Genomic DNA, 13,623 nt, shown 5'->3' with positions numbered 1-13,623 from the left:
AGAGAATGAGAACTGAACAGAGACACTGTGTATGTGACTTTACATTTCATTCCCCACTCAGTTCCCCATCATGCCCCATGTGCAGGACTGAGTTTTGATCCTATGAACAGCTGCTGAAAATTATGTATTGGGGTGGTGGAAAAAATCTAATATAAGACACATCTGAATTTGCAATAGCTGCGAAAATGTATGCATATGCATCCATCTGTTCATACAATAAAAGAAAGGATGGACAACCAGAAAACATAATGCCTCTAGCCAGAGTTATCGCCATTGCAGCAATGTTAATTTTGGCAGCAATTTTAGATTTAGATTTTTGAGATGAAAATCTAGTCTAGTTTTAGTTGATGAGAACTCAAAACATTTAAGTCAACAAAAATTTGTGAAATTTTAGTTTTGTTTTGTTTTTTTTCTATTTAAACTAATCCAATTAGGCTAACACAGGTCCCAGAAATTAGAATCAAGGTGATAGGTTGTATAAAAATTCATGTAGAGATCATTTTGGAAAAAAAGGTCTAAAATTTAATTTGAAAAGCTTACCATTTCTCGCTATTTATGGTCTCAAACACCACAAAAAAAATATTGCAAAGGCAATGGAGAGAGATTATAAAGCTTTTTATCATAAGAAGAGAACCTTGGTTTAGCCGTCTTTTCAACTGTTACAACAAATAATTAACTTGAGACAAATGGGAATTGTATCCAGGTTCACTGTGAACTCTGACTAATTGATCTCACTGTGAAAAAGCAGAAAAATAACTGAATTTTAGCCTGAATTCTTTCTGACTCTGCAACATGTTAGTCTGGAGGTTGAAACTAAGGTTCTCACAGAGAAAGGGCATTTTCTTGGAATTAGTTCTCATTAAAATGGCAAGATAATTGCTTATACCACACAATATCACAAAGGATGTCACATTTTCATGTGTAGTGGATAAGGGATATACCGTAGCAGGGACTGTGTGTCCTACATCATGGATCACAGGGGTAGAGTGGTTGCAGTGGCTCTGTGGATGCAGCACTCCCAGGCCTCCATGCCAGGCCTGGTGAGCCTCCCTCTCACGGTGCAACACCAGCCTGTCGTAGAACTCCAGGTCCTGAGGAGCCACCAGACTCCTCACCTCAGACAGCATGGATAACTGGATGAAAGAGAAGAGATAACACAACTAAACGGAGAGCAGGCATGAGAGAAAGAGGAGAGAGTTACAGAGTTCAGGCAAGGCTGTTTCAAAGTTACCAGGATTAATATATGAGTACAGTAACTTTCAGATTATTCAGATCCTACACATTGTGCCTGAGGCAGAATAAACCCACACAATGTAATTAGCAAAGAGCAGAGTTAGTCTTGGGTCTTAAATGTAAGTAACTAAAAAAAAGATGTCAAAGGAAAAGAACATCAACTTGTTTGCCTTTAAAGACTCTTGAACTTGAATCAGCACAAACTTTCTTAATATGTAATTCAGGGTCTTACATGCATTATATGAGGCTAAAACATGATAAGGCGTTAGCCTCAATCCAATTTTGAAATACTGTCATTTTAGTTTTTTTCACAGTTTCCTGAGGCTTAGTTGATTTGTGTGCAGTTATCCCCAATCTATATCCATAATGTGGATAAAACTGTTTCCATTGCATTTTTGTGAAATATGGCTCTTTCGAATCGTCTGAAATACCACCTCATGCAAGCTTAAAAACATTCTTTATCATATGTTATATTCTATTTCCCTGTTGCATGAAATGTGCTACACAAATGAAGCTGCCTTGCCAGCTGGATGCATGAGAATTCTTGCAATATCTGGCTACAGACGCACTCATCAAAAGTCCAGCGTGCTCTGACTCAGTTTGTTTTTTCTGTCCATTATCTTCAGCTCCATCTTACCTTTCTCTGGGATCAGTGAAGGCTCTAAAAGATTTTGAGCTTGTGAAATAGCGATGAGAAACTTCATAGTCAATAGGTGGCTACATCACTGGCAGATCAGATTCAGTTGTCGGGGTCAAAGTTATCTAAATTCAGCATTTCACACACATAGACAGGCATTCACATTTTCTTTGAATCTGTGCTCAAATTCTCACTTTTGGCAGAGAAATGAGTAAGTTTTTCTGCAAATATTACTCTCAATACGTAATGATAAAGGGTTCTTTCAGTCTGCTGTCAAAGACTATATTGTACATGTAAATAATCTCTTTATAGATTGATTGTGGTCCAAATGTTCAATTAAATCATGACCCGGTTACTCAAGATAATCCTCAAACTTTAAAGAGGCCCTATTATGTTCATTTTTGGGATTATATTTGTAATTTGGGGGTCTACCAGAGTAGGTTTACATGCTTTAATGTTCAAAAAACACATCAGCAGCTGCAGCATCTCTGTCTGAAACAGTCCATCTGAGCTTATGTCCCGCCTCCTGGAAGCCCAGTCTGCTCTGACTGGTCAGCTGGCTCTCTCTATGCACATTCTGTTATATTTGTTACATTGTGATGTCACTGAAAGTCAAACACGCTGTTTCGGGCAGCTTAGCAGCAGTGCCCTCTGAGAGAGAGCTCCCCTTGACTTGGACTTGGGCTTTATTACCTAGGAGACCATAAGCAAAACAATGCTATAAAAAAAACCCAAAAACCACAAAAAGCAAAACAGGGCAACTTTAAAAGGAGGGGGAGGTTAGACTTGTTATTTCTTTGGTCAAAAACTCAAAACCATAACAGGCACACTGTTTTGCAAAAGTTAAAAAGCATTGTAAAAAATGGGTTTGACACCTACAGATTTAAACACCCAGTCTTCATCAGGGAATGTAAAAAACACAAGAGGCAGCTCACTGATCAACCAAGGCTGATGTCAAGTGCCAGACAGTCAGAGTAGCACTAGATAATTGTCACAGGTGCAATCAGTGAAACAAGTGTGCACACACTCAGGTCAGCAAAGCACCAGTGTGTTTAAGACCAGCAAATTTGTCACACATTCAACATCAGACACAGGTCACATAATTATACACAAAAACATTCAGGGTACATGAATCCTCAGTGTAGGCTATGATAGTCCACCCAAGCCGATCATCCGCAATGAGAAGAGAGATGACTACGAAGTGTAAGGGGGGGAATGTAACTGTTATTTCAAAAAATTATAATATTAATTATCTTTCCCAAAACACGCCTATGTCACCTTCAATTGGAAATAATGACGGCTAGTGTGGTGGCTGCAATAGAAATAAAGCTGCTAATGTTTTGAACATCCATCACTATGCTTCTTGGAATGTTGTTACAAGAGGAGAAGTTGCTGAACATCACTAAATATAAATGCTTTAAGTTTTGCGCAAATCTATAATGGAAACCCACCTACTGTATTGTGTGATCAAACCGCACATTTTAGAGTGTCCTGTTACTGTGAGCATCCCAACACAAACCTGTGTGGTAACTATGCTGCTTAATCAGCATCTTGATATGCCACACCTGTCAGGTGGATGGATCATCTTGGAAAAGGAGAAATGCTCATTAATACAGATTACAACAAATTTGCAATAGAAATTTGAGTGCATGAAAAAAGTTTTGATCTTTAATTTAAACTTGTGATAAATGGAAGTGTACTTTCTTAACATTATTTCACAATCTCAAAACATACTGTCCCCTTTCCGTCATAGAGAGCAGCTGTGGTGTCCCCCTGCAGGATGCTGTACCTTTGCATGTGTGTTGAAGAGCTCAAACAGAGCCATAGCCAGCGGCTCCACTCCTATGTGTCCCTCCTGGTACTCCTGCAGGTAATAGGCCATGGTCTGCCTCTCCGGCTCCGTCAGAAGCATGTAGGCCTGCTGCTCCAGAGACACCTGAGTGCCTGGAGGGCCCACTCCTCTGTATGCTGCTGGCTGGATGGATGGATGGATCGGTTGATGCAAAGAAAAATGGAGAGAGAGATAAATAAAGGTCACACAGGTGAGAAAAGAGTTATTTAACCCTTTGAAATAGGGTTGCATAACGTAAAACACTTTGCGTAATCAAATATAAAAACTTAGCTTTTTTTTAAACAATACAAAATAGATTTTTCCCTTCAATCAAAGCTCACAGCACCATATTGCATATACTTTGACAGAATTGCATAACCTAGTGACTGATCGATTAAATTTCATGTTCAATTAAATTACGGTTAATTGATCGTCGGTTGTTATCATTGCTACTTTGACACCTGGAGCACCATCACTTTTCTTGTGCAGCTTTCAGACACCTTTCACACATATTTCAGTTTCTTTTAAAAACATGGGAAAACGGCTATGAGCAACTTGGTAAGAAATGTCCCAAAACTTGCAAGAAATTAGCATATTTAGAAAATTATTCTTAAAAAGCTTGGGGAAAATGTCTAGGGAAAAATCTAAAAAGCTAGGGGAAACTATATTTATAAAAAGACAATGAGCAACTTGGTAAGAAATGTTCCATAAACTGCACGAAATTATTAGACATAAAAAGCATTTTTAAAAAGCAAGGGAAAATGTCTAGGGAAAAAAGAAAAAGCTAGAGGAAAAATACATTTATTTTCATAATGATTACATATTGAAAGTATATTACAGAATCACTATTATTATTACTAATTAATTATAAGTACATGTTTTAGCTCATTTCCTTGCGTAATTTTTGTTGTTGTCATTGTTAGTTAGTTATTTTTTTAGGTAATCTTTTGTACTTTTAAGAAAAATAAATTTCTTTCTAATTTTTGGTTGATGTCTTCTTTTATTGCCTTCTTCCCATGAAAGAAATCAGGCCAATTCACTCAGATTTCAAAGGGGTAACTCTACAAGCCCAGTAGCACACAGATAGATAGTCTTCACATGTGTGCAGACCTTCCACCCGCCTTACTGTCATCGTGTGCACGGTGGCTGTGACTGAGCTCAGGGAGAAGGCGCCACTTCAAAGCTGCAGGGTGAGTCACTCAGAACTTGTCTGCCTTCAGGACTCCATCATTGTTATCTTTCTAAGCAGCTCTACTTGGAAGCAGCTCCCCTCACTGTTGCTAGATTGACTGAGTTTCAGCGAGGTCCTGTGGCTTTACCCCAACTGTGAAAACCTTTGCATTGAATAAATAGAATAAATAGGACCCTGCAAGGGGAAAAGCTCCCAGGAAGGATTTTCCCTCACACAAAGTTTTAGCTGTGAACGGGTCAAAATAAATAAACAGTTCACTAGATGGTGGAGGTGGAATCTTAAAAAGTGTCTATATGATGTTGAGACTTACATGGCTCTATGAGGATGAAGCTTTAGTTAAACGACAAACTGTAAAACCTCAGTTAATAGCCCGGGCTATTATTTTCTGAAATCATTGACCTCAACAGGCTTATTTTTGGGACAGGCATCTATATGGTATGGGCTTTTAATTCCTTTCACACAAAACTGTTGTTCAGCAAAGATGGGACATACTGACACATTATTTATTTTACCCTTTGAAACCTGGGCAAACTGTCTTTCTTTCTTTTTCAAAAAAACATGGGAAGAAGGTAATGAGCAATAAAAGAATAAATTACCCAAGTACAAAATTTTATTACCTAAAACAAATTGCCAAACCTAAAACATCAACAAAAATAAGAAATTCATAAAGCAAGAAGTGAAATTATTATAATTCTGTTAAACAACTTAAATATATATTTGTGATAATTATATATGCAGCCTTAGCTTTTAAAAAAAAAGTCTTCTACAAATACTAATCTCTTTTTTGTGTCTCTTTTGTTTACTTTGCTGGTAATACTGTATTCTTTGGTGCTCACGGTGTCAGTAAATTGAACTGAATGATTGAATTCTGGAGAATCTTACCAAGCCAACCATGTCTGTAGCATGTCCATATTGGCAAAAGTTTAAACATACATACATATTTGTGTGTGTGATCTAAGCAACTCATCAAGGTTATCTCCAGGAGGTTGCCAACAACCTGGTTTATACAAAAGAAAAATGAATGATAAAAAATGGCAAAAATGAAAATGAACTGCATAGTAAGCAGAACAAGCTAATTGAAACAGGCCTTTATTTCTTAAAATGTGTCGCCCCACCCGTCTAGCACACAGGATTGGGCATTTAACAGGCAGCAGGCTTGAAGTTTTAAATTATGCTGCAAAAGGCCATTAATGAGAAAGCTATTGTCTGTCCTCAAGGTTAGAATATGCATAACTGAAGGCTTGAATACTTAGAGATAGCTGGTAAGAGAGAAAGGACAGAATCAGAAAGAGTTGAAGACAATACCTGCGTGAAGAGAAGCTGTAATTTGTTGGATTGGAAGATCAATACTGAGAGTTTGTAGAATGAATTTGACCTTCAGCCTCCCTCTGTCAAGTTATGAGATTGAGGTTATATGTATTGACATGATAGATGAGGAAACGGATTGGTTTAGAGCTCAGGGTTAGAGGGAATAAACACTTAGATGTCTCCCACAGAGACCCACTCTGAGCTATGATTGTATCTGATGTGGGGGCTCGTAGTTGGAGACAAAATTAAATAAAGTCAAGAGGATGGAGTGAAATTTAATTTCTCGGGACAAAGAGGAGACATAAATGCTTTTTTTGAATGCCATTATGTCTTCATTTATTACAAAAACACATGGGTGTAAAAAGCATGCATTCTGTTAAACATTTAAAGAGGGTAAAACATTACCACAGACTGCAAGAGGATAATCTTGGGGCATTCTGCAAAATGTGGTCCAAATATTTCCAGCCTGTCCCAATCCTTTTTCATATAATGTCTCCCTAGTGACCTTTATGCGAGCAATCTAATTAAATATCAAGTTAGACTGATTGATATTACATTGAGAGCTTCCCAGATATAGACACAGCAGACTACTGGCTGCAGCAAGTCCTCCAAATGGACAAACTATGTTTGAGGGATTTGACCAAATCTTTCTGGGTTTGAATGGTTGGCAAAAAAAGTATCAGATGCTCAGTGTGGTTGGCATTTATGAGTCATGATTTGTGCTAGAAGTGTACAAAGATGTCATTATCTGTAATTCTTTGACCAACAAAATTCTCCATCTCTGTATTTGTATGGACATGAAACAAGTTGTTGTATGGTTTTTGTCGGAAGTCACATTAAATCAGGGAAGTTGTGTTCTAACCTAATATTCATTGGAAATCAACTGTAGTGCCTTCAAAGCAATCAGTCCGTCCGTCCATCCATCCATCGATTTATTAACTAAGCCTCATCAACTGTCTGTGACCCCACCACCACCCAATTTACCGGAGGACACTGATTAATCAAACATGGAAAAATATGTTCTTGAAATTTTAAAGCAAAGAGAGAAAATACGCCCTTTGGTTGACGAGAATAATCTTACAATTCAATGATGCTGTTTTTCAGTTTATTTATATTTCTAGGTTAATAAATCAGAGGAAAAATATATAGACTGCAACCAAAAACTACAGATCTTAAAAAATACTTTGATGTATAGGTTGCGAGGATTTCAAAGATATCCAGCTGCCATACTTTTTGTCTCACTACTCCCGAGCTTCCCCAAGCAATAGCCAGAAATTATGTTACAGGTTGACCCGCCTGCAGCTCCCATTCAGGTTTGGTAAAGTTTAATAGACAATATCATGGGCTCAGATGAAAAGATCAAAAACTGACAAAGAAGCATGGCATGTTATCTTGTGGTCATCAACATTTAATCTGATTCAACTTTAATTGATTTGAAGAAATATAATGGCTGACACAAAGAGGTGTCATTCATGACTTTTTTTTCTGAATAATAACAAGCAACTTTGGGTAGTATTTTCTGTTTCCATGACATTTCCGTATTCCAGAATTTGGATTCCCTAATTTGTGTATTTTCATGGTTTAGTATTTTGAAAGTCCTTACATTGCAGATATTCTAACTCCTATGATGAACATGGAAGATAAATGATCTTAACTTAATCTGATAATTGGTGATTCTGTATGACATATTGTATTGCTTTGTACTTAAATACTTTAAGTTCTTGGTACATCTGTGTACATACATACATGCTGTACCAAGATCTTTGTCCAATTTGTGTTGTGATAAATGTATATTCAAATAAAGACAACTGAAATGCTTCAAGTTGGCTCTACTATTCATCAGTGTGAAGATTAATCATAAGATGTGAGTTTTAATTCAACTCATCATTGTGAATCGCTAAGACAGTTAATAAGGTTGTTTAGGTCACTAATTTATGGTCACTCCAGAATGAGAAGTTACTTTTACTGGTACATTCAGAGTAGTAACACAAAAGTTCAGTCTGACAGAGAGACTGAACAGCAGTATTTAGTCAGTTTACTATATCTGTTTAACAAAACAAGAGATCTGAACATTCATAAATCGTAAATTATCAGTTATTCCAGTGGTTTAATATACAACTAATCCTTGTGATGGAAATGGCAAATGTGAAATTTGTTATAAGTAATATTGTGAACAACAGAGAAAGTCAAATTGAATGAGGAGAAAAATGCTAAATTTTCTTACATTAAAGACAGCCTGCTGAATGGACACGAATAACATCTAATGTGTTTGTTTGCTTTTTCTAAATATAGCAGGATGCATCATCTGTCTACAAGTAACTCATGCTTGACACCTATAACAGTAACATGCCCAGTGCCTTTTAGAAGAACTAATCTAATGAGTGTTGTGATTTAAATAGCAGTGGATGTCTGTCTGACTGCAGTGGAAGAAGGCATTTTCTTCCAGCTTTAGCAGTAATTAAAGAATTGCCAATTATGGACAACATTATGGCCATGCATTCGGCATTTGAACTAACACCAGATGCTGTGGTTTTTCATGGGAGGACAGTTTTGCTGAATTAGAGGTTGCACAGCACATTCTGATGGGAAATCACTTGAGCTCCAGAGTGAGGTATTTCCTGTCAGTGCTCCGATAATCTAAATCCCATCTGGAGGAGGTGAAAGAGGCATTTTATCACGTTTATTATCAGCAGGAAATCTATGAATTTTAAAAGGGGGCCAGAAACCTTTATTGGTGCCATATAAGGTATTCTATTTCTCCATCCACAGTTTTGAATTTGAGTTTGCTCAAATGATGCTCTGTGCTTTGTCTCATAGTGGCGCATAAAACTTAAAAATTGCCACAGTCTCTGATCATATGATAAAACATGAACGTTTTTAAATGCCTGTGGAAAGAAGATGTATATAGAGTCTGTCAGTCCCTCCAGGATTTCGCAGGCTGTTTTTGTGATTGTTGTGGTCTGAAATGCCTGATTTCACAACAGCTTTTCTAAAAAATTGCAATGCAAGTTACAATATATTGGGGCATTTTTTTTTAATCCTAAGAATATTAATTTTCTTACAGTTACAATAACATAGGATGCACATCATAATGTGATGCATTTTCAGAGCCAATATTGGTTAGGAGTCGACTGATATTGATTTTTCAGGGCCGATATTGATAATTACAAGTTACTGAGACCGATAACAGATGTTTGCAACCAATATGCACTTACAATGAAAATGAAAAATCTTTCTGTCAAAATGTAAAATTTGGAACTCAACACAATAGTTAGTAATAGTAAATGCCTTTAGAAAATGTTTGATCAAAACTGAAATGTCCAATATCATATTCAGCATGTTCCCTTCAACTTTATTTATAAAGCCAAGTGAAAATCTAATAATAATAATGATAATAATAATAAAAGCTCCCTGAGGTTTTACAAAGTAAACGTTCTTCCCACACTAACACTTTCTTAGCATTTTTTAATAAATTAATATTAATGGCAATCACTAAAATGCAAAAGCGAAACAGATAATCTGCAAAATGTCAAATATCTGATTCGATAATCAGCCTGGCCAATAAGCTATTGGCCCCTAATATTGGTGTAAAACAAAACAAATATTTTTTGAAAGCCATCGTTTTGTCATGTAAGTCAGAGCCAGTCAGGAAGATTGACAAAAAGCAAGGTTGGCAAGGATGAAACTGGCCAACCTTATTGTAAAGACAGATCAAGGAAAAAAGAGGGGCTGAGCGGATCAATACACTATGCTTAGCTATACAATGACAGGAGTCAAAATTTTCAGTAATATTGTGGTTATTAGCCAAAGATGCAAGGTAGTGCAAAATTCACCTGGATTGGCCAATTTTGCTTGAATTGTTGTGGTCCCAACATCAAGAAATCCTGGAGGAACTGTTCTGTCCATTCTTAATTCAAAGCTCTGTTTTTTTCATTTCATGCTTTTCTCTATGTGAGTGCATCACACCAGAGAGGTGAGGGAGATGTCAATCAAACACTCTGCAGTCGCTCAATAGTCCTGACAAAGGTCTGATCAACAAAACAAGTGAAAACAGCTGTGTAGGTGCACCGTGTGTGGATGGGGCTGTAATGGGAATTTGGAGCTGATGTGGTACGTACATAATGCACAGAGGGCAGGGTGCATAAAAATCAACAAAATAGATAAAGCTTGTTTATCTCCTGTGTGGCAAAAGACAGAGAGAGAGTGAGTGAGTGAGAGAGAGAGAGAGAGAGAGAGAGAGAGAGAGAGAGAGAGAGAGAGAGAGACAGAGGCAGATCCCCAGAGCAGGGGCCCTAATTAATATACAGCACACTGCCTTCACTAACAAGCTGCTTTTTGATAACTATCCCCATTCGAGTCACTATAAAACAAGTGCTGAATACTACATGTCTTGTCCCTCAGAAACATTGAGTTTCCAGAGCAGCATCCTTCATACACTGTCCTTAATTCATTAATGGATACCCAGCGGCTGTTGAAATGCTTAATGGATATGCATTAAATCAACATGGCCACCCATCCAATCTTAAACTACAAAGCTCATTAGCCCCCAACTGCCTGGGGCACAGAAACAGGACCTCTTTCTGAAGAATAGCTGCTTAATTATAGCCAAGCCTTTGATGCAGGCTGTGTTGGTTTTCTGCACATATTAGTGTGGAGCTCAGCTGTTTACACTGTCAATGGAGATCATCTAACAAAAGGGACAACGGGCGGGAGGTAGGTATAACAGTCTTGATTATTATCATAACTGTTACATCAGTGTTTCATATTCACAGATGTGCTGTGCTCTAGCTGTGGGTCCTGACTTTTGAACAATGCAACTCTTTTATAAGAAGTCAACTAGCTGTGGCAGAGTGCAACACACCTCTCAAGTCAAACTGACAATTTCAAGAACATAAGTAAGTAGATTCTGTACACAAAGGCTTTGACTGGGGCACCTGGTGGCTCAGTGGATAGAGCAGGTGCCCCATCTACAGAGACTGTGTCCTTGCTGCAGTGGCTGCAGGTTCAATTTCAGCCTTGGTCCTTTGCTGCATGTCACCCCCTCTCTCTTTCCCCCAATCACACTTGTGCTGTCCTATCAATTAAAGGCAAAAATGCCCCAAAAATATCTTTTAAAAATAAAGAAAGGCTTTGAATAACAGGAAAAAAGAGACTTTCTTGTCTGGTTGTTGATAGCCCTATATGTCCTGTTTTCATGGTCTACCCAAAGTGCACAAATCCTCTGGATCTCCCTGAGCCTTGTTTTGAGCTGATATTTGGGTAATGTAAGGCTTAAGGGTTGTTTTGTTAACCTTGCTGTTATCTTCAACTTTCAGGAACAGCAATAATGTTACCAGATCAAATTGACTCGGTGCATATTTAAACATCCAAAAGTAGTATATATTTTCTCCATAAACATTATCTTAAGCTCAATTTCATTAATAATAAGTGTAATCGAGTTTTTGTTTTTTTTTTGTTTTTTTACCTCTTATAGATCATGGTTTACTGACTGAATTCACTTGTTTTCCAATAAAAATTCATGTCAAAATTGTAGAGCTACTCCTGTTCAATTTTTATGTGACATTCAGCCTTTGTTTCAACACTTTCTCTTTTTTTCTCAACATTTTGTTATGGGAGGTATGTTGATTATTCAAAAAACAGAACCCTCCTTTAGGTTTCTATCCAGAACATTTTCACCTCCTATGGTGCGAATAAGAGCGCACTCAGAGGGTTTTACCTAGTACCATTTTATATTCCAAGAGTTTTGTCTAGTACCGACTCAAAAGATTCTGTCATGGATAGTTTTATATTCCAAGGGTTTCACCTAGAATCCACCTATAAGGGGTTCTACCAATAGCCCTTTAATCCTACATCAATCATGGTTTTAGTTGAACTGGTTGACCTAGGGCCAAGGGAATAGCTTCCAGTTGCCTTGGGCTTCATGAGGCCCCTAAAAGGCCTGTGCTCTTGTGGCCCAGTATCACCCACAACAATCATGGTTCATGTTTTTAGAGGGCAGAGATTTTGTGAAATCATTACAACAACAGCCTATACTATTTTAATTGTGCAGTGCATCTACACTCTACCAGGATGCAGATTAGCAGAGTGGACAGTATCTCAGTCATTAACTACTTCACGTAGTGTCTATTTAATACAGATTCACAGGTAACTATTGTATGGCATGAGATGATAACAAAGATACAAACAGTGTCAGAACACAGATTTACAAATACCATTTAAAAAAAAAACATGGGTAAACATTTGTGTATGTTGACATTTTAACACCCATGCTTTCAACAATCCTTAAAGAACTTCTCTAAAAAGGGTTCTTTCAATGTAAAGGGTTCAGTGTAAAATGTTGTGACCCATTTATTCAAAAAAGTTTATTTTTTGTGATGAAAATGGTTCTTAATGGGACCCTTACAGCTAATTTCCACCAGATCCATGTTCTGGCTCTGATCCACCATGGCAGACGGAGCAAATAGTTGACAGGAAGTAAGACAGCGAAACAACATTTAAACATCTGGTTAATTTTCAGAATAAAACATTGTGTTTACCTCTGATCCTGTTTCATGTAACTACATCATAAAAAAAGTCACAATGGGCAGATCCAGGCCTGGATTCAACAGGTCAGGGGTTTTCAGAGGTCACTACTGACACCATGGATGAGGAAAAGCTAATTATAGAGGTGGAAATCCACAAAAAAATTACTGATGACACCACCCATCCTTGTTATAGGGACAACCTTAGAAAGGAAATGGTGTAGAACACCATATCGGGAGCTAAGGGAGTGGATGGTGAGCTATTACAAATTAGCCTCTGTACTGACATAATACGCGTGATTGGAGTCTTGCCACTCCAGCTGATCCAGCAGTGCTGCGCCCTGCCACACTCAAACTGCAACCGGTGGGAGTTGACGGATGAGGAAGCACAGAGCAAAACTGCAGCTGAGCCATTCCGCAACGCACATGCAAGCTATGGAAATCCACAGTTAGTCAAAATAAAAGGGTTCTCCAGAAGCAAATTGTTCTGGATAGAACATCAGCCCTTCAGAAGAACACATCTGAAACTCTTATCACCGAAAGTGTTACTGCAGCTCACAGAGGGGCCAACAGTCGCATCTCCAAAATTTTTAAAGGTTATGTGGTCCTGAACTACTCTCGGGGGGCAGGTTCAAACACAGAGATGAAAAAAAACAATAAATGTCATACAAGTGCACATATGACAGAAAAAGCCAACGAAAGGTATTTAAACCACCTAGTATACTTTCACACTCTCGCAGCCTGGAGAAGAATAACTTGAGCTTAAGATGATACTTTTTTTTTCAAAACCATGCCCCCCTCTTTCTAAAATAGAGTGGCACTTATGTGTACTTGTGGGGTTTGGGCTGAATGCAGCAGACCACGAGAGCATCTCCACGGTGGCCTGTGCCGAACGGCGACT

General features: G+C 37.9%; 1 protein-coding gene across 1 annotated transcript in view; it reads right to left on the bottom strand.

Moving 5' to 3' along the window:
* The window catches only part of LOC121943920 (whirlin-like), a 116,098-nt gene that overhangs the window by 18,417 nt on the left and 84,058 nt on the right, over positions 1 to 13,623 (bottom strand). Inside the window, exons 6-7 of the mRNA XM_042487529.1 lie at positions 3,660 to 3,845; positions 942 to 1,133 (exon numbers count right to left, since the gene is read on the bottom strand). Of these exons, the coding sequence (XP_042343463.1) occupies positions 942 to 1,133; positions 3,660 to 3,845 (378 nt within the window). The remainder of the gene's footprint in view (positions 1 to 941; positions 1,134 to 3,659; positions 3,846 to 13,623) is intronic.

The sequence above is a fragment of the Plectropomus leopardus genome, chromosome 6, assembly GCF_008729295.1.
Source record: "Plectropomus leopardus isolate mb chromosome 6, YSFRI_Pleo_2.0, whole genome shotgun sequence".
Taxonomy (NCBI): domain Eukaryota; kingdom Metazoa; phylum Chordata; class Actinopteri; order Perciformes; family Serranidae; genus Plectropomus; species Plectropomus leopardus.
This window is presented reverse-complemented; position numbering and strand designations above follow the sequence as displayed.